This window comes from Lonchura striata, chromosome 23 (genome assembly GCF_050655825.1).
Source record: "Lonchura striata isolate lonStrDom1 chromosome 23, ASM5065582v1, whole genome shotgun sequence".
Taxonomy (NCBI): Eukaryota; Metazoa; Chordata; class Aves; order Passeriformes; family Estrildidae; genus Lonchura; species Lonchura striata.
In genome coordinates, this window is record NC_140725.1 from 7,611,007 (window position 1) to 7,632,397 (window position 21,391).

At 57.1% G+C, this 21,391-nt stretch overlaps 1 protein-coding gene across 3 annotated transcripts; it reads right to left on the bottom strand.

Annotated features, from left to right (window-relative positions):
- Positions 1-75: 75 nt before the first annotated feature.
- Positions 76-17,443, bottom strand: SERINC2 (serine incorporator 2). 3 transcript variants are annotated; one of them, XM_085559881.1, is made up of 10 exons: positions 17,254-17,443; positions 5,248-5,409; positions 4,314-4,501; positions 4,137-4,216; positions 3,888-4,025; positions 3,605-3,774; positions 3,129-3,219; positions 2,881-3,016; positions 1,290-1,499; positions 76-857 (listed from the first exon to the last, which is right to left on the bottom strand). In XM_085559881.1, exons 2-10 carry the CDS (start codon positions 5,281-5,283, stop codon positions 719-721), a joined length of 1,188 nt encoding a protein of 395 aa, XP_085416007.1. In that variant the 5' UTR covers positions 5,284-5,409; positions 17,254-17,443; the 3' UTR covers positions 76-718. The 3 variants fall into 3 exon arrangements, with proteins under 3 accessions (XP_085416007.1, XP_085416006.1, XP_021384074.2); XM_085559880.1 differs by lacking the exon at positions 17,254-17,443 and adding an exon at positions 16,781-17,241; XM_021528399.3 differs by lacking the exon at positions 17,254-17,443 and adding an exon at positions 15,745-15,850.
- Positions 17,444-21,391: the final 3,948 nt, after the last annotated feature.

Sequence of the window (21,391 nt, forward strand, 5' to 3'; positions counted from 1 at the left end):
GGTGTCGGGTCAGTTTAAAATGTCCCACTCCCTCCTCTTGCTGGGCACCCACACACCAGGAAAGATTCCAAATGGTCAAATCCAAATAAACCGGGTTTATTCCAAACGAGACTTTATTAACAAGGAAGAGCTAGGGCCAGGCCAGCGCAGACTGACCTGTGGAAAACCTGTGCCCCACAGAGGACAGGGACCCGTGCTCCTGCTGGGACAGCCCCGAGGAGCTGGGGCCACCATCGAGGCTGGCAGGCAGCAGGACCTCTGCCCCAGCCACCAGTCCCCGGGATTTGTTTCCTCCAGCCTGTCTGGGGACACAACACCGGCCAGGTCCTGGGTCCTGGTACCCAACCAGACCCCAGAGACCCCAAAAGGCACCAACAGGGATCCATCCCTCACGGGGCACCAGCAGCTGGGGAGAACCAAACCTCCCCAGGCAAGGCAGTGGTGTCTGCTGGGCAGAGAGGGTTTGGAGGCATTGCTAAAGGCACTACACAAACACAGAGACGATGAGAGGTTTAAAACCACCCTCAGGTCTCTCTCAGCCCTTAATTTTCTCTGCTTGGCACTTCATCCTTTTCAAATTAAAAAAAAAAAAGAGCTGCAAGAAGGCACAACCCAGCACAGCAGCTCCTGCATGCAGAACTGGGGCTGAGGCAGAGCTGGGGCTGTCCCCAGCCTCGAGGGACAAAGCCACGATGGCAGCAGCACGTCCAGGGCCACCTTAGCTGAAGTCCCGGTCTGGCAGCAGCAGTGGAGCCACCAAGGTCCAGAGGTAGAGCAGGAGCCCGGCCCAGCTGGAGCAGATCTTCACCCACACGGCTGTCCAGGGGCTCCTCAGCACCTGCAAGCTCTCGTCCGGCCTGAAACAGCCAACAGGAGGGTGGCACCCGTCGCTGTGACACCCTGCCAGCACCCCGGCAGGGACGGGTACCCCCCGAGAACACGGGGGTGTCCCGTGGCTGTGGCCACCTCAGGGTGTGACCCTACAGCTGCAAACACCCCTGGGTGTCACCCCCCTGCTGGGGCCACCCCTGCGTGTGACCTCAACGCTGCAGCCACCTTGGGGTGTGACCCCACAGCTGCAGCTTCAACCTGGGTCCCTGCTCCCCCTCCTCCCAAGGGATGCTGGGCTGCAGCAGAGGACACTGCCAAGCCCAGGCACAACCCCAAAAATGATTAACGCCGATAAGGGAGCACATCCAGCAGCTCACACACCTCAGCTGTGCCCAGCACCCCGGCAGGATGGGACCTGCAGGAACGGGGCCAGCGCTGGTGCCCACGGCAGCTCTCACCTGTACCAGTTGGTGAGGGTCATCATGATGTAGAGCGCGGCGAGGAGGAGGCAGAGGTGGAAGAAGGTGTAGTTGTAGGAGACGCCGTCCTGCTCGTTGTCGTAGGCGCGGCGCACGCCGCCCTCCTCGGCCGCGCCCGGCCCGGCCCCGGCCCCGCTCTCCTCCGTCAGCATCAGCTTGTTCACCTGCGGGTGGTCCGAGGAGCGGAGGCTGCGGGCAGAGGGGCAGCGGGGTCAGCACCCCTCGGTCACTGCCCCCGTGGAGGGGCTTTTGTCCGTGGGGCTGTCCCCGGGGCACTTCGGGGGATGTAGGCTGTGGGGAAACCCTAAAAACTGTGACTGTGGCCCTCAACCAGCTCTGCAGCTCTCCTGGAGCCCCTTTAGGTACGGGACAGCCAGGGCAGGTTGTGGGGAAACCCTGAAATCTCTGTCACCTGTGAGACTCAGATTCGGTCAAAGAAAGAAACTGAGAATTTCTAGCCAGGCAGATGCCTGGGAAAGAGTTGGAGAAGAATGTAAATAATTCTTTATCTCTCTTGTTATTCACATTGTTTATAGTTAAGTTCTATCACTGTGCGTCAAGCACTCTGCACCAGTGCTGTGGGTTGTTTTCACTTCAGAACCGATGGAGTTGGTCCTTGCAGAGCTCTGTATAAAAGAGCAGTGTTTTAAATAAACCAGAGTTTTACTCTCAGCAGCCTCCTGGTCAGTCTTCTCATCCCCGTCCTGCCCCGACAGCGACAGTCACCCTTGCCCAAAGCCCCTCTCCAGCTCTCTTGGAAGCCCTTTAGGCACTGAAGGCTGACTGGAACCTCATCCAGCTCGACAAAGAGAAGGTTTTGGCCCTGGGCAGAACAACCCCAGGCTCCAGTGTGGAATGGGGGCCACTCAGCTGGAAACAGCTCCAGGAAAGGCCCTGGGGGTGCTGCTGGGCACCGGGGAACACGAGGCAGCAAACATGAATGGTTGCAGAAGGTGAGAGGTGTCCTGGGCTGCCTCGGGCAAAGCACACCTGCAGGTCGAGGGAGGGTGTACAGGGATCTGCTCTGATCAGGCCACCCCATGGCAGGGGTTTTGTCCCTGGGGCCATCCCCAGGACAGGCAGAGCAATCTGGGGCTGCGGGGAAACCCTAAAAACTGTGACTGTGGTCAGGCCTGTGTCCCTGGGGACAGGGATGGCTGGACAAAGAGCCTTTGGTGACAAAACCAAGGTGTGACCTCACCTGCAGAGGCCCCTCCCGTGCCTCTGTGCTGGGGCTCGGGGCTGTGTGTGGGGCAGGGGGATGTGAGGGGCAGAAAAGACAAATGCCATAAACCTGCAGCCCCTGCAGCCTCCTCAGGGAGGGCGAGGGAGAACCAAAGTGAGCCCCTCACAGGGAAGTTCCTTCTGTGGGGCTCCCGAGGCGCTGCCCGAGCCCAGGGACAAAGGCCTGGGTGCCTCTGGCCCTGCCAGCCCTGCCCATCTGTCCTGCGGGCTGTGCCCCCTGTGTGTGCTGCTCGGCTGTGCACACCCCTGGGACACCCCGGGGACACCCCTGGGACACCCCAGGGACACCCCTGGGACACCCCAGGGACACCAGCCAAGCACTCACCTGATGAAGAGGGTGCAGAGGATGAAGATCACCAGCCCCACGATGCTTGGGGCGTCCCACCAGGCTGTCAGTGGCTCGGTGGCCGTGGCCGAGGCGGTGCTGTTCCTCACCAGCAGCGTGGGGTTACAGCGCTGGCCTGGGGGGACACACAGGGTGAGCCCCCGAGGGCACAGAGGGACAAACGCCCGCTGCAGTGAGTGCTCCTGCCCCAGCCACCCTCCCCACACCCAAGGCGGTGTCTGGCTTACTCGGCACGTTGGCCAGGGCGGCCCAGGTGACGTAGATGGTGTAGAGGGTGATGAGGGATGCCTGCAGCAGCCCCGAGTGTGGCTGAGCCTCCTGCAAACACAACAGTGGCTGCTTGGGGTGCTCCTGCACCCCGGGGTGACACAGCCCCAGCCCTGGCTGCTCCTGCACCCCAGGGTGACACAGACCCAGCTGTGGGGTGCTCCTGCACCCCGGGGTGACACAGCCCTGGCTGCTCCTGCACCCCGGGGTGACACAGCCCTGGCTGCTCCTGTACCCCGGGGTGACACAGCCCCAGCTGTGGGGTGCTCTTGTACCCCAGGGTGACACAGCCCCAGCCCTGGCTGCTCCTGCACCCCGGGGTGACACAGCCCTGGCTGCTCCTGCACCCCAGGGTGACACAGCCCCAGCCCTGGCTGCTCCTGCACCCCGGGGTGACACAGCCCTGGCTGCTCCTCGGCGCTCCTCACTGCCTCACCTGGATCTTGGGCAGGATGGACACGACTGAGACGATGAGGCAGAGGATGAGGTTGATGCTGATGAAGGCCTTGCCCTCTGTGCAGCCCTCGGGCTTGGTGTAGTAGACGTAGAGCAGCGCGACGGCCGCGATGGAGGCGGCATAGAAGATGAAGGTGACGCTGCAGAGGGCTGGGGGAGGACACCAAAGAGGCTGGAGCAGAGCCCCCCGTCCCGGCCAGCTCAGACTCAGCAGCCCTGGGATGAGCTGAGCCCCAAGAGCACGGGGGTGCCAGCACACCCACCTGCGTACCAGCCCCTGGCACTGCCCTCGTCCGCATTGCGCAGCCACCGCTGGCTCCAGGAGTGCGCCAAGTCGATCAGGAGCACGAGCTGGATGAGGATGAAGAGGAAGGAGCCGACCACGCCGAAGTAGAACCAGACTTGAGGGGAGGAGAAAAAGCAGCTGAGAAGAGGGCAGGCGAGGCTCGGGGGCACAGCCCTGGCTCTGATCCCGTGCAGAGGTGCCCAGGAGAGCACGGGCAGCTCCTCACCTGAGGTGAAGGCGCCGTCGGGGATGTAGAAGGCCCCCACCGTGATCCCCACCAGCACCAGGAACTTGAAGAACCAGAAGCTGTGGGAGCAGAGAGGAGGCACGGTGTGCAGCTGGCGGGGACAGGGCTGGGGGTTCCTGCCCGTCCCCGCCCCAGGGACCGAGGGAGCTCACGCACCCGTTCTGCAGGGCGGCCCGCGGGTCCTTGCTGCTGCGCACGCACACCATGAGCACGGCGAAGAGGCAGAAGAAGGCGGCCATGGCGAAGCCCATGCGATACACGGCCTTGTGGCCCAGGAAGCTGCTGCAGTCCACGTTGGTCTGGACCCCCAGCACCGACCCACTGCCTTCACAGAAACCGGGGAGCTGAAATAGTGATGGGAGCATGAGCATCACCTCAGCACGTCCTACAGGGATTGATGGCTGTGGGAGGTCTGGTTCGGAGATCTACTGGTTGAAGATCAGCTTCTCCACTGTGAAGCCTCAGGCTGCCCAGAGCAGCTGTGGCTGCCCCTGGACCTCTGGAAGTGTCCGTGGCCAGGCTGGACAGGGCTTGGAGCAGCTGGGACAGTGGAAGATGTCCCTGCCATGGCAGGGGGTGGAAGGGCTTGGAGATTCCTTTCAACCCAAGCCATTCTGTGATTCCACACCCACCACGAGCCCTGGTGCCACCAAGGATGGGCCAGACCATGACAGCTCCAATGCCACTTGCCTGAGGTGACACAGATAAAGCCACTCAGCCAGTCAGTGGAAAGCTGACATGAAACCAGATTTTTCCTAAAGCCCAGCTCAGCTGGAGGAACTCTGCTCCCTCCACCTGAAGTCCTCCTCCCTGACGTGCACGTCATCAGCTGAACCCTAAAAAATGGGATGTAGGAAACTTTCCTGGGAGACATCTGGGAAAACTAAAAGTTTTTGTTGCATTAAATGATCCCACTGCATTTCCCCTCGGTGGAAAACCAGGGCTAACAATGCCTTCTCCCAGTGAAATGCTCAGAAAAAAGAAGAACAAAAGCACATCATGACCCAAAAATTCACTTTTTTTGATTCAACTTCCAGTCCCCACCTTAAGCTGGGTCATTTCTTCCCAGCGACCTCCAGGAGTTCTTTACCTTGTGCAACTCCTTCTCCACACCCGGGATTATCATGATGATGGACACGAGGGTGCCGAGGAAGAGGAAGAAGGTGAAGAGGAGGCGGGAGATGGTGGAGTTCTTGGCCGAGGGGCAGCAGCCACAGAGCAGGCACGGGGCAGAGCCACAGAGACACGACACCTGCAAGGAGAGCAGCCCGTGGTGAGGGGGAAAAACTGGCCCCAAAATAGGTGCCCAGCTCAGTCCTTAAGGAGATCAGCCTGGGAATCCACACTGTTGCCCAGAGCTACTCACACCACAACCCACAGCACACAGGACCCCAAGGAAATGGCACCAAATTCCCCAGAAATGTTGCTGAAAACCAAAAGAGCTGCAGAAACAACCAGGGTGGAAAATGACACCCAGAGTCTAGAGACACCCTTGTGTTTTTTGCTCCATGCAAAGATCTGGTCAAAGCAAGCCCTGCCCTGCAGGAGCCTTGTTTTTGTACAAAAATCAGGTTTCCAAAACAATTTCAGGCTGCCCTTTCAGTCAAATCCAGGATGGGAAGATATTGGTATCGGCACCACGGTGGGAGCAACTCATCCTGCCATCCTTCCCCTCTGTAAGGGCCACTTGACAGGTGGGGAAACTGAGGCACAGCATCCCCAAGAGTCCCCAGTGGGTCCTGGCATCCCAAATCCAGCACGGGCAGTGCTGCCAGGTGCACCCCATTCCAGAGACTCCCGTTGCTGTGCCAGAGCAGGGAAATCCTGGCTAAGGAAACCCAAACTCACTGATGCCCAAACACTGGTGGGAGTTTCCTGCGCAGGGACGGTGCAGAATAAACCTCGCTCCCTTGCAGCAGCCCTTCCTCTCCTGGACTTCAGCACAGACACCCCTGCAGGCAGGGGAAGGGCTCTGCTCTCTGCTGCTGTTGAGGGATCTGCATGAGCCGTGTGTTTGTTATGGCCACGTGCTTCCAAATCAGGGCCTGCGCTCAGTGTTAATTAAAGATGGCTCGGCATTGACTCAAAAATACAATTCTCATTGTTGGAATCAGAGTAAAAAATGGACATGGAAGAAAACAAAGCCAGATGTGGAGCTGCTGTGTGCAGCTCCCTCAGCACAAGCAACCACTTTGACACCCCAAATCTCTGTCCTAGGGTGACGTTATGGTGTTTGCATCCCCAATCGTGTGTTCTGTGTATGTTTGATATTCTGTTCTGTGCTTTCAGAACCGACTCAGAAAGTGAAGGTTTGTTTTGTCTTGTTATCAGCCGGCTCACCTCCCTCATGTTCTGTTGTCTAGAAGAGGCTGGTGCTGCCTGGCTTGCTTTGCTTTGCTTTGCTTTGCTTTGCTTTGCTTGCTTGCTCTTGCTTCTGTTTTTGCCTTTGCTTTTGCTTGTTAGTTTAGCTCAGCAGTCCAATTCTTTCCCTGGACTGTTTCTTTTCCCTTTCCCTTTCCTGAATACCATCCATCCTGCTCCAGACAGGACCTGGGAACCCCGAGGAGCACCCAGAGCCTGCGCTCTGTGATCTGCAGCAGCATCCCCAGTGCCCAGAGCAATCCCCAGCGCCCAGACCCGGCGGCCACTCCCAGGAAAGACTTTCTGGATTTGTCATCTCTGCAGAGTGGTGAAAGGGTTTTTTTGTCATCTGGTGTTGTTCATTTTTTGGTGCTGAGGAGTGCTTTGTTTGTTAAATAAACAGGTTCTTTTCCACTTTTCTCTGAGAAAATTTTTCCCGAACCAAGTGGGTGGGGACGGGCCGTAGAGGTTTGTTTTCAGGGGCTCCTTCCAGAGGTTTTCTCCCAAATTTGCCCTAAACTAGGACAATCACCAAAGGTGGGTTTGAGTATTTTTTTAGCATAAGCACACCATTATTTCAGAAAAATCCACTCCTTCCTGACTTATTCCTCTTATCCCATGCCAGCCCCACATCCCTGCCCCATGAACAGCTGTGTTGAGCTGATGGCACCCACAGGAGCTTGAATGGGTGAGAGACCCAAGGGATCCCATGGGAGCTCTCATCCTGCCCCTCCAGGAGCTGCTCAGAGGCATCACATCGTGTTTTTAACTTGTAAGCATGGGAAAATGGCTTTCAATTAAAGACTGCTTCATTTCAGCCTCATTAAATGCACCACGTGCATCAGAGTGCATTAAAATGCACCAGCGTGACTGTATTTCCCTTCAAATTAAAAAAAAAAATACAGAACAACAAAAATCCCTTTAAATGCAGAATTACTGCATCAACTGATGCAGCAAAGCCCCTCAGTGCTCCATCCACACCTCCAGCTCCTCCTCCTTCGGTGCCAACTGAAACAAAAAGCACCAGTCCCAAAATCAGCAGATCTGGGCAGGAAAACCATGAGGTTTGGTGCTGTTTAGGAAGGTGTGTATTTGGGGGTTCAGACCATCCCATTCCATCTCCTGCCATGGCAGGAACCCCTCCCACTGTCCCAGGAGCCCCAGCCCCAGTGCCCAGCCTGGCCTTGGGCACTGCCAGGGATCCAGGGGCAGCCACAGCTGCTCTGGGAATTCCAGCCCAGCCCCTGCCCACCCTGCCAGGGAACAATTCCCAATTCCCAATCTCCCACCCAGCCCTGCCCTCTGGCAGTGGGAGCCATTCCCTGGCTCCTGTCCCTCCATCCTTGTCCCCAGTCCCTCTCCAGCTCTCCTGGAGCCCCTCCAGGCCCTGCAGGGGCTCTGAGCTCTCCCTGGAGCTTCTCCTCTCCAGGGAGCACCCCCAGCTCTCCAGCCTGGCTCCAGAGGGGCTCCAGCCCTGCAGCAGCTCCGGGCCCTCCTCTGTTGCCCTCTCCAGCAGGCACAAGGTTTTTGGGAGCAGCATCCCTGGAGGTTTGTTTTGCAGGATGTCTCTTACACAGCCAAACTCCCCGGTTGTATTTCAGGTTTCACAGGCTCTTGCAGCCGCTGAGGTAACGGGATATCCCCATCCCACTGCTCTGCCCTGTAACGTGGGAATCCCGTGGATTCCTTTTAGGATATCCTTTCAGGATCACTCCCTGAATGCTCCTCCGCAGTGAAGCCGAGGAACCCTTTGTGCCACACACTGACCCCTCCAGCTGCCTGGCACTCCTGATCTCAGGCTTTTTCCTTAAAACACAGTGCTTAACAGCAAGGAAGACACTCCCAGCAGCGCTGGGCACTCTGATTATCCTTCCAAAGACTTTTTAAATTGCCCCAAAATGTGAACACAGTGAAGGGACAAAGAGCAGGATGGAAAAAGCCAGCGAGGGAAGTGGCTGCAGCGGCAGGAGAGCCGGGGGTTAATGAGGAAGTGTCGGTTTTCAGCTCTGGTGGATGATTAAACTCTCCGGTTTCACTCCCGACTTCCTCCTTGAGTCGAGCTCACCTCGGTGGGACTCGAACTCAGGCTGCTCCCTTCCCTCCCTGCCGGAGACCGGGAGAGCGTGGATGGAGCAGGACCAGGGAAACGGGCCCCAAATACACCCACAGAGCTACAGCAACCAAAACAGCACCCCAAATATACCCACAGAGCTACAGCACCCAAAAACAGCACCCCAAATACACCCACAGAGATACAGCAACCAAAACAGCACCCCAAATACACCCATACAGCAACAGCACCCAAAAACAGCACCCCAAATACACCCACAGAGATACAGCAACCAAAACAGCACCCCAAATACACCCACAGAGCTACAGCACCCAAAAACAGCACCCCAAATACACCCACAGAGCTACAGCACCCAAAAAAAGCACCCCAAATACACCCATACAAAAACAACACCCAAAAACAGCACCCCAAATACACCCACAGAGCTACAGCACCCAAAACCAGCACCCCAAATACACCCATACAGCAACAGCACCCAAAAAAGCACCCCAAATACACCCACAGAGCTACAGCACCCCAAATACACCCACAGAGATACAGCAACCAAAACAGCACCCCAAATACACCCACAGAGCTACAGTACCCAAAAACAGCACCCCAAATACACCCACAGAGCTACAGCACCCAAAAACAGCACCCCAAATACACCCATACAGCAACAGCACCCAAAAACAGCACCCCAAATACACCCACAGAGCTACAGTACCCAAAAACAGCACCCCAAATACACCCACAGAGCTACAGCACCCAAAAACAGCACCCCACAGCACCCAAAAACAGCACCCCAAATACACCCACAGAGCTACAGCACCCCAAATACACCCACAGAGCTACAGCACCCAAAAACAGCACCCCAAATACACCCATGCAGCAACAGCACCAAAAACAGCACCTCAAATACACCCACAGAGCTACAGCACCCAAAAACAGCACCCCAAATACACCCACAGAGCTACAGCACCCCAAATACACCCACAGAGCTACAGTACCCAAAAACAGCACCCCAAATACACCCACAGAGCTACAGCACCCAAAAACAGCACCCCAAATACACCCACAGAGCTACAGCACCCAAAAACAGCACCCCAAATACACCCATACAGCAACAGCACCCAAAAACAGCACCCCAAATACACCCACAGAGCTACAGCACCCCAAATACACCCACAGAGCTACAGTACCCAAAAACAGCACCCCAAATACACCCACAGAGCTACAGCACCCAAAAACAGCACCCCAAATACACCCACAGAGCTACAGCACCCAAAAACAGCACCCCAAATACACCCACAGAGCTACAGCACCCAAAAACAGCACCCCAAATACACCCACAGAGCTACAGCACCCCAAATACACCCACAGAGATACAGTACCCAAAAACAGCACCCCAAATACACCCACAGAGCTACAGCACCCAAAAACAGCACCCCAAATACACCCATACAGCAACAGCACCCAAAAACAGCACCCCAAATACACCCACAGAGCTACAGTACCCAAAAACAGCACCCCAAATACACCCACAGAGCTACAGCACCCAAAAACAGCACCCCACAGCACCCAAAAACAGCACCCCAAATACACCCACAGAGCTACAGCACCCCAAATACACCCACAGAGCTACAGCACCCAAAAACAGCACCCCAAATACACCCATGCAGCAACAGCACCAAAAACAGCACCTCAAATACACCCACAGAGCTACAGCACCCAAAAACAGCACCCCAAATACACCCACAGAGCTACAGCACCCCAAATACACCCACAGAGCTACAGTACCCAAAAACAGCACCCCAAATACACCCACAGAGCTACAGCACCCAAAAACAGCACCCCACAGCACCCAAAAACAGCACCCCAAATACACCCACAGAGCTACAGCACCCCAAATACACCCACAGAGCTACAGCACCCAAAAACAGCACCCCAAATACACCCATGCAGCAACAGCACCAAAAACAGCACCTCAAATACACCCACAGAGCTACAGCACCCAAAAACAGCACCCCAAATACACCCACAGAGCTACAGCACCCCAAATACACCCACAGAGCTACAGTACCCAAAAACAGCACCCCAAATACACCCACAGAGCTACAGCACCCAAAAACAGCACCCCAAATACACCCACAGAGCTACAGCACCCAAAAACAGCACCCCAAATACACCCATACAGCAACAGCACCCAAAAACAGCACCCCAAATACACCCACAGAGCTACAGCACCCCAAATACACCCACAGAGCTACAGTACCCAAAAACAGCACCCCAAATACACCCACAGAGCTACAGCACCCAAAAACAGCACCCCAAATACACCCACAGAGCTACAGCACCCAAAAACAGCACCCCAAATACACCCACAGAGCTACAGCACCCAAAAACAGCACCCCAAATACACCCACAGAGCTACAGCACCCCAAATACACCCACAGAGATACAGTACCCAAAAACAGCACCCCAAATACACCCACAGAGCTACAGCACCCAAAAACAGCACCCCAAATACACCCATACAGCAACAGCACCCAAAAACAGCGCCCCAAATAGACCCGTGAAGCAACAGCACCTCAAATACACTGAGACAGCAACAGCACCCCAAATAAGCACCCAAAAAACACCCATACAGCCACAGTACCCCAAAAACAGAGCCCCAAATACACCGAGACAGCACCTCAAAAACAGAACCAAAATATCAACACCCAGCAACATCACCCCAAAAACAGCACCCCAACAATTTTACCCCAACAACAGCACCCATACTCTACCAGCCCAACTACACCAACACAGCCCAACACAACTGATCAAACTACACCAGTCCAGCAGCACCATCCCAAAAATACCATCCAGCAACATCACCCCAAACCCAAACCCACCAACCCAACACCAATCCAAAAACACCCACCTAACACCACACTAATAACACCAACCTACACCACCAGTGCAGTTACATCATCCCGACTCCCCCACCACAACAGCCCAACTACAACACCAATACAACACCAACCCAACTACACCAACCCAGCTACACCAACCCAGCTACACCAACCCAGCTGCACCAACCCAGCTACACCAACCCAGCTACACCAACACAAACAACACCAACCCAACTACACCAACCCAACTATGCCTGCTCAACACAACCCCAACGACAGCCCAACTACACCAACACCAGACCAACAACACCAGATCAACTACACCAACCCAACAAACAACACCAACCCAACACCAACCCAACTACACCAACCCAGCTACACCATCCCAACTACAACTGCCCAACTACACCTGCCCAACACCACCCCAACCACAGCCCAACTAGATCAACACCAGCCAACATGACTGACTGAACGACACCAGTCCAACACCACCAGTCCAAAATTACCACCCCAACAACACCAAGCCAAACCACCAACCCAACTACACCACCACAATTACATCATCCCAACTCTACCACCACAAGACCATCCCAATATCACCCCAACAACAACCCACCCCACCAGCCCCACTACAGCAGCCCAATCACATCATCCCAACTCTACCACTCCAACAACCCAACTACACCAATGCCAGCCCAACACAACTGACCAAACTACAACCAACAATAACACCAACCCCAAAACAGCCACCCAACATCACCCCAACAACTCTAACCCACACCACCCCAACAACAGCCCAACTACACCAGCTCAACATCATCTCAACAACTCCAACCCAACACCAACCCCACTACACCACCCCAATTACATCATCCCAACAACAGCCCAACTACACCAGACCAACATCAGCCCAACTCCAACCCAACACCAACCCAACTACACCAACCCAACAATACCAACTCAAAAATACCCACCCAACATCAACACAAACCACCAAGCCACACCACCAACCCAACTACACCACCCAAGCAACAACCCAACACAACCAACCAAACTCCACCAGCCCAACATCAACCAAAAACACCCAGCCAACAACAGCCCTACTATGTCACCCCAGTACCAACTCAAAAACCACCCAACACCACCCCAACACCACCAAGCCAACTACACCGCCCCAATTACATCATCCCAACTACATCACCCCAACAACAACAGCCCAACTACATCACCACAATAACTCCAACCCAAAGACACCCACCCAACATCACCCCAACAACACTGAGCCACAGCACCACGCCCATAACACCAACCCAACTACACCAACCCAACTACACCAGCTGTCCCAGACTGAAAGGAAAGATGAATCCATTTGCCATCTCTGTGGCAATTGTCTTCTGTTCAGTGGGCAGTTTTCCTTATCTCTTTCACAACCAACCCTCCCTCAGGGGAGACATCTGCTGATAACGGCTATTGAGTGTCACTGGTGACTGATAAGAACTGCAACATCCTGTTGTGGGATGCTCCACCCAGAGGGAGGAGCCAGGCATTCCTACCTGGATATAATCTGGGTTTTGGGACACCAGACCCAGCCTCTCCACTGGTTCCCAAGAGGAACAGCTGGGGTTCTCCTCTGGACCTTCCTCTGGAGGAAGACTCCACCCTTCTACAGGATCACTGCTCCGACAGAACCACAGCTGCCACTCCAGGGACTGCAGCCACTCTGATTTGGACTGCCACCGACACGCTGGCCAAAGGCGTGTCAGGTTGTGTTCTGACTCTGCTTGTGGTTTTCCTTTTGTGTTTTTGCATGGATTTTGTTTCTTTTCCCTTTGCCTAATAAACTGTATTTCTGACTTGGAGTCTCTCACTGGTTTTGCTTTCAAAACAGAACATCAGCTCAATTACATCACCCCAACTACATCACCCCCACAACAACGACCAACTACACCAGCCCAATTACAGCACCCCAACTACCCCACCCCACCACCACACCTGCCAGCCTCCTTCACCCCGGCAGTCCCAGGTACACCGAGCGTGAGTCAACCCAAAGCGATGCCGAGCAGCCGCTGTTTCTCTGCTGCCAAATTAACGAGCAGACGGGTTAATCAGCACCAATCCCAGCACATCCCCACAGCCTGGGGAGCTGGTGGCCTTCCTGCCTGGCAGGTGGCTTTGGATTGGTACCACAAGGTTGGGTGTCCCCAGTGGGTGTCTAAGGACTGTCCAAGCCTCCAGGGTTTGCTTTGGCTGGGGCAGCCTTCTGCTGGTCACCCCAACCCTGTCACCCAGGAAGGCAGCTCAGAATGACCACACTGCTCATGACAGTGGGCAAAGCCTGGAGACCCACGGGAGGCAGTGAGAGATAAATTCTCCTTTTGTGATTCAAGGTTTCTCCTTTTGTGATTCAAGGTTTCACTCAGGAGCAGCTTGTAGGGTTTTAGTGGGAAAGCACTGAAGGAAGGGCTTGGCAATCTCGTGGTGCTGTGACTCAAGAGATGCAGGCAGAGCAGAAGGAGTTAGTCAGGATGTTCTTGTTAAAAATAACAATTAAAAAAAGAAAGGACTAGGGGGGTTTGTTCAGTTTGGTTTGGGTTTTTTTCAGTGTTGTGGTTCTTCAGCTCAGACAGATGCCCCTTCATCAACCAGGTCCACCAGAGGGGACAACAAAATTAAACAAAACCTTGTTAAAAGTAATTATTTTTAAAAATTACACAGACTAGGCGGGATGTTTCATTTGGTTTGGGTTTTTTTCAGTGTTGTTCTTCAGCTCAGACCTGCACAAAGCCAGCCCTTTCATGAACTACTTCCACATGAAGGAACAGGAAAATTAAACCTATACAGTGACTCTACTGTTACCACAGTCTGAGCCACAACAGCTTTTTGAGGGGGAAAAAATCCAGAATTCATACAGAAACCTCCAGAGGCCTGCTCTGGAGTAACTCCCTGCTTTCCCAACACCTGTCCATAAGGAAAAGCACAGGAATGTGCTACAGAGAGGGGCCTTGCAGACAACCCTCCCTCCCATCCCTCATTTCCAAACATCCTGTTCATTAAACCTCCAGCACTCAGAGGTCAAATTGCAAAACAGGTCCCATTCCCAGGTTTCCAGGCCAGCAGCTCCCAGGCCGGTTCCACAGCCCTGCCCTGGCCCCGTGCCCACAGGTGAGGCACTGCCAGGGCAGGAAGTGCTGGTGTGGGCAGGTGCCTGCGTCACCCAAACCAGACACTCCACGTCACAGGGCACAGCACCACAATGCTCAGCCTGGGCTTGCCCTGGGCCATGGCACCCCAAATCACACATCCTGTAGGTACCCTGGGCCATGGCACCCCAAATCACACACCCTGTGTCTGCCCTGGGCCATGACACCCCAAACCACACACCCTGCACCTCCCCTGGGCCATGGCACGCCAAATCACACACCCTGTAGGTACCCGGGGCCATGGCACCCCAAATCACACACCCTGCACCCACCCTTGGCTATGGCACCCCACACACAGCCCCCTGCACCCCCTGTCCCAGCTTCTTCTCTTCCTCCATCCCCACTTTGGGGCTCAGCAAAGAGAACCAGGCAGGACCCCCAGCCTCCCATTGCATGGTGGGCCCAGTACCCCCCACCCCTCCAGGGCCAGCAGGACATCTTTACTTTGGCCTCCCACCTCCCCCAGGCACCCTGGGGTGCATCACCCACCCCATTCCCACCCTACTCCCCTCCACCATGGCCCCAGAGTTCTCTGGAGTGAGCTCTCCCATGGATACCCCACTGCAGTGGGATCCCCTGTTCTGAGAATCCCCCACATCTCTCCACACCGAGGGATGCACCCAAAATCCCCCCATATACAGGGGTTTAATCCCTGGGTGTGCCCCACATCCCACTTGTACTCAGGGAACATCCTCCGGGGGCCCCCTGTACCTCCCGGGTGCACAGGGCAGGGAACATCCTCCGGGGGCCCCCTGTACCCCCCGGGTGCACAGGGCAGGGAACATCCTCCGGGGGTCCCCTGTACCCCCCATATCCAGGGGTGAGTCCTGCCGGGGGTATCCCCGGGTACACAGGGGTGCATCCCCCAGGGGTACCCTGCATCTCCCTCCCGCCATCCCTTGGACCCCTCCGCGTCCGGGTGCAGCGGGGCACATCCCCGGGGTGTCCCTCAGCCCTCCCCGGCTCTCCCCGGACCCTGCTGGACCCGCAGCGGCCGCGACTCGCCCGCCGTGGGCCGCGCCCGCCGGTGCGGCACCGCGACACGGCCCGCGCTCCCCCCGCTCCGGGCGGGCACTCACGCAGCTGAGCAGGGAGCAGACCCCGAGACAGGCCCCCATGGTGCTGCCGCCGCTCCCGGTCCCGGTCCCGGTCCCGCTCCCGGTCCCGCTCCCGGTCCCCGCCGCCGCCCTGGCTCCGCCCGGACCGGGCAGCTCGGGGCGGCCGCGCCCGCCGCGCCTCCCCCGGGGCGGCCCCTACGGCGGCGGAGAGAGCAAAGCGGGGTCCGGGCCCCCTCCCGACCGCCGGGGAGCCGCTCCATGGCTCCTCCATCCTCACTCCAGCCCCCTCTCCATACCCTCCCTCTCCCTTTCATCCTCCTCGTCTCCCTTTCGTCCGCGGTTACCGCCGAGGGGACCCCACCCGCACCTGGGGGCATCGCCGGGACTGGGGGGGACGGCCAGGAGCCCCGTCTGGGCTGGAAGCAGCCCGCGGGAAGGGGTCATGGAATTCCAGAAGGGTTTGGGTTGGAAGGGACCTGAAAGCACATCCAGTGCCATCCCTGACATCCCAGGGACACCTCCCACTGTCCCAGGTGCTCCCAGTGTCCAGCCTGGCCTTGGGCACTGCCAGGGATCCAGGGGCAGCCACAGCTGCTCTGGGAATTCCAGCCCAGCCCCTGCCCACCCTGCCAGGGAACAATTCCCAATTCCCAATCTCCCACCCAGCCCTGCCCTCTGGCAGTGGGAGCCATTCCCTGGCTCCTGTCCCTCCATCCTTGTCCCCAGTCCCTCTCCAGCTCTCCTGGAGCCCCTCCAGGCCCTGGGAGGCCGACTGGAGCCTTAGGAAGTTCAACAAGGTGAAAGGGAATCCCAAATTCCAATATGTGGTGGAGGACACTCAGCTGGAAAAGAGCTCTGGGAAAGGCCCTGGAGGTGCTGCTGGCTCTGAGCTCTCCAGAACAGGAGAGATGTGGGCGAGCTGGAGAGACTCCAGCAAAGGGCCACGAGGGTAATTAAGGGTCTGGAGTACCCCATGTATGAGGAAAGGCTGGGAGGCTGGGGCTGGTCAGCCTGGAGAGGGGTTTGAGGGATCTCAGTGACACGTGGAAATACCCACCGCTCTACCAAGCCACTGGAGGAGTTTGTCAGGTTGGCTGAGCTCAGCATCCGAAATGTGCCTGGAAATGCTTCCCAGGATTAGCTCCATCACCTTCCTAGGGACTGGACTGAGGCTGATGCATCCACAGTTCCCTGGCTCCTCCCTGCCCTTCTGGAGGGTTGAAGTGACATTTGGTTTCCTCCAGCCTTCCAGACTCTTCTCTCCATGCCCAGGATCACTGAAGGTTGTTGAGAGCGGCCTCACAATGCCACCAGTCCCTCCCTCACCCAGCGGGACTGAAATGGTTTTCAGTTTGCTGAAGCATGCCCTGGTCTGAGTCCTGTCCCATCGAGGATCTGCTCCCTTGGTGCAGCCTTTCCCCAGGGGATCTCTGCATTCTCTGGAGCCAGGCTGGCAAGAGGCAAAGGCAGCATTCCTTTTCTCTGCCTCGGCCATTCCCCACCTCGTGCAACAATGGAGCCGTGTTTTACCTGATCTTGGTTTTGCTCCTGCAGGAGCCCTTCTTGCTGGATTTGACTCCACACCTTCCAGCTCCAGCATTCCCACCACTCCCAGCAGAGCCCACAGCGTCACCCCACTCCCCTGCAGGGCCAGACCCGGCTCAGGGGGCTGAGGATGGCACAGAGCCGGGTTTTCTTGCTCTTCCTGCCCAGCCAGAGCCTGGCATGACCTCCCAGGGCAGTGAGTGCTCTGCCATGCATAATTCAGGGCTGGGATAAACCGGGAGGTGCCAGCCCAGTTCCAGACCCTAAATTTAGACAGAGGAGAAAGTCCCTGAGTATGTGACAGCAACAGGCTTGGGGACACAAGGCTGGGGACACTTGTCCCCTGTGTCCTTGAGGAAGAGGAGGGTGGCACACTTCTTGCTCCAGAGGTAAAGCTCCGGGATTTGGCCATTGCTCAGCACTGGCACAAATCAACAAAGGATTATCTGAGCCTCTGCGGGCTCCCAAAATCTGCTGGCAGGGCACAGCCCTGCAACAGGAGAGGTCAGCCTGAAAACGGCGCTGTGATCTCAGCTGCTCTCCGGTTTCTCCTTTCGCTGAGCCTGTGCGGGCACATCCTGCCCCGGGCACGGGTCTGGCAGCGCCCCGGGCCCCGGGACACCGCGGGCTGGCTCTGACACAGCTCGGGGGCGTCCGGCAGCTCCCGTGTCCTCCTGGCTGGCTGTCAGAGCCCCGTGACATCCGCAGCGGGAGTGTCCTGCAGTCCCTGTGCCTCGGGAAGGACGAGCCGGCCGGGCAGGTGTTTGTCCCCTCGGTCCCGCTGTCCTTGCAGGCACATGAGCTCGCTGGCACGCCAGGAGCGGGAATCCTTCCCTGCAGCCTGGAGGGAGCGGTGCGCCCCCGTCACCGCGCCCGGTCCCTCCGGCGATGCCCCCAGATGGCAGCGCCGGGGTGAGACCCTGCCGGACCCCGGGGACGGTCACCGGGCCCCGTCCCCGCGGCTGCCAGCAGGGAGAGGGTCCCCACCCGCCCGGAGCGTGTCCCCCACCGGAGGCCACCCTACTGCCACCACCGCCAGCATCAGCCCCCCGTGTCCATGTCCCCTTCCCGGCCGGGCGGGACCGGCGCTGTGACAGCCGTGTGACAGCAGCGTCACAAGTGACAGAGCCCTGAGGGCCCCGCACAGAGCAGCTTCACCTCGCGCTGCCCCCAGGGAAATGGGGGCTGTCACCAGAGCTCGGGGACATGGGGCTGCCCGTGTCCCGCTGCTCGGAGCATCCCTGCATCCCAAGAAAACACCTTTTCTTCCCCCTCTGCTTCTTCTCCTGCATCCCTCAGCATCCCCCAGGCATCTTTGCCCCCGGGTGATTCATTAGGGCACCCAAAAGCTCAATTATGGTTCATTAGGGCTCAGGGCCCCATTTCTGGCCCCGTGGGGGGATTGTAGGGCCGGGGGAGCAGGAGAGGAGCAGCCTGCCAGGGCTGCCTGGGAAAACAAATGTTCTCATGTGACTGTATCTGGGACAATACCAGCTTAGCTGTGGGTGCAGCCAGCAGGAATCCTGCTGCTCCCGAGCCCTGCTAGTCATGGATAAACCTACATTAGAGCAATTAGTAATAATTAATAGTTGGGTCTGCATTTGGAAAAGCAGCTAAAGCCAGCAATGCTCTCCAAAGCATTGTCTAGACAGGGAAATGCAGCCGTGGCACAATTTTGGGGTGGCGGGTTTGGGGTTGACAAACCCCTGGTCTGTGGAGCTGCCCTGCCTTTGGCATCCTGGGGGCTCCAGGGTGGGATTTAGGGCACACAGGACCCTTCCCCTCGGCCCCCAGCTGCAATCCCAGCCTTGGGGATTGGGGGTCCCCCTTCCCACCCTGTGCTGCAAGAAGGGGCAGGAATGGAGCCCCCCAAGTGCCTTTGCTCTGCTCTGCTGTCCCCCTCGGGGTCTGAAGCCCCAGGTGAGCGTGGGGCAGGCACAAAGCCAGGCTGGCTGGGATGGATGAGTGCAGAAGGGCTGAGGTGGCAGCACCCCCTTCCCCTGGTCCGAGGACGCCTCTGAGGCAGGCAGGGAATTGGTTTTCACTAAGCTGCTCTGTAATAAACAGAGACACAGGAGCAACGGGCAACTGCTCAGCCTTTAATTACGGCCAGCCAGGGTGCTCAGGGTCACAGGAGCCGGCCTGCAGAGCAGGGCAATGAGGGGATGACTTTCAGGAGGAACACTGCAGGAATCTGCAGAACCTTCTGTGCCTGAGCTCCTCTGTTGTCATTTCATCCACCAGGACCCTCCTGTCTTCCCAGCCCAGAACATCTCAAATCCCAGAATTGTGGATAACAGAATATCCCGAGCTGGAAATCCTCAGTGAATCCCAGTTCCTGTCCCTGCCCAGACACCCCAACAACCCCAGCCTGGGCATCCCTGGAGCAGTGTCCAAAGGCTCCTGGAGCTCTGGCAGCCTCGGGGCCGTGCCCATCCCCTGGGAGCCGGATGGAGCAGAGCCTTCAGCACAGGAGCCTGATGGAGCCCCAAAAAACCTTCTGAGCCCTCTGATGGCCTCCCCGCCCTCTGGCATTGCTTCTGGGAAACTCACAGAGGACTGGGACCCTCTCCAAGGGCCTTTGGCCACTTTGAGATGTCGTAAAGGCCACTGGGGTGACACGGAGGCTGAGGGGCTGTCACTAAACCTGTCCCTTGTCATCGTGCTGGGGTCTTCTGCCCACAGCCCCTCTGGTCCAGGGGGATGAAGGGCTGGAAAGGCTCTCCTTGAGCCTTGGTTTGTCCTGGGCTGCCAGACACACGGACAGGCTGGGAGAGCTGCGCTGCCTCCCCACCGAGCTTGGACAGATGCTGTTTGTCTTTCTCCTGGCAGTGCCCAGACGCCTGCCTGGTGATGGATGGCAGTGTCACCGCAGAGATTCTGTGCTGTCACAACCACTGGGTCTCTCATGGGGTGGAAAATTTGGAGGGTTACTCCACCGTGAGCTGCATTTCTTGCCCAAGGATCTGAGTGCAGAGGTGGCGGGGGGAGCCTGCAGGAGGAAGCAGCAGGGTGAGACCTTCTCTGAAGGTGTCCTTGGGCAGGAGGAGCTGCTTCTTCCCTTCCCCTCTGCCTGCTCCTGCTTGCACCCTCAAAACTTGAGCCCCTCCATTTTCTTTCCTGGTGTCCAAATCCACCCAAAGACACCCAAAGACACCCAATGTCACCCAAAGACACCCAATGTCACCCAAAGACACTCAAAGACACCCAAAGCCACCCAAAGACACTCAAAGCCACCCAATGTCACCCAAAGACACCTAATGTCACCAAAGGACACCCAAAGACACCCAAAGACACTCAAAGACACCCAATGTCACCCAAAGACACCCAATGTCACCCAGTGTCACCCAATGTCACCCAATGTCACTCAAAGACACCCAAAGACACTCAAAGCCACCCTATGTCACCCAAAGCCACCCAATGTTGCCAAAGGACACCCAAAGACACCCAAAGACACTCAATGTCACCCAATGTCACCCAAAGTCACCAGCCTTCCTCCAAACTCCCTCACAAACCCCCCTGAGCCCCTCCACGCATTTCCTATGTCCCCTGGCTGCCAGGACATCTCCAGTTGGATGCACAGGAGGCAGGGCAACGCTGTGGGGATGGAAATTTGGGAGAGCTGCCCAAGGCACGTGCGGCTTTTGAGCCTCTTCATCTGCAGCCTTAATGATTCTCCCTCTCGGAGAGCACTTAATGAGCCACGGAGATCCAATTAGACTTCTCTGCTCGACCTCTCACCTCGCTCTTGCCAGCTAAAACCAAAAAGGGAGAGAAAAACCCCCACAAGTGGCGGCGTGGAGACAATTAGATCAGTGTCTGCTTAATGAGTTCATGGATCCAGCAGAAGTATTCCCGTTTGACGGGAGAGGGGGGAGCCGAGCTGAGCCCACCCCGACCCTGTCCCCGCTTTGCCGAGCCTTTGCGGGGTGCAGATCAGCCCTCGGTGGATTTTGGCTTGGCTGCCTGCACCCCGGGGGCTCCAGGGCTGTTCTTTGTTAGCCACAGCAGCCAGCCGGGCTTTTCCACCGTGCTTTTTCCAGGCTCGGGGATCCGAACCACCTCCCGAGGCCGCGGATGGGCGGCAGCGGCGACACCGCGGGGTGACAGATGCCACCGGCAC

Coding starts and splice junctions, on each gene's coding strand:
- SERINC2 (XM_085559880.1), bottom strand. CDS start 17,218: ATGGCCGAGGCAGAGAAAAGGAATGCTGCCTTTGCCTCTTGCCAGCCT. Junction 4,502..5,247: donor TGGAGAAGGAGTTGCACAAG/GTAAAGAACTCC, acceptor TCACTATTTCAG/CTCCCCGGTTTCTGTGAAGG. Junction 4,217..4,313: donor CGGGCCGCCCTGCAGAACGG/GTGCGTGAGCTC, acceptor CTGCTCCCACAG/CTTCTGGTTCTTCAAGTTCC.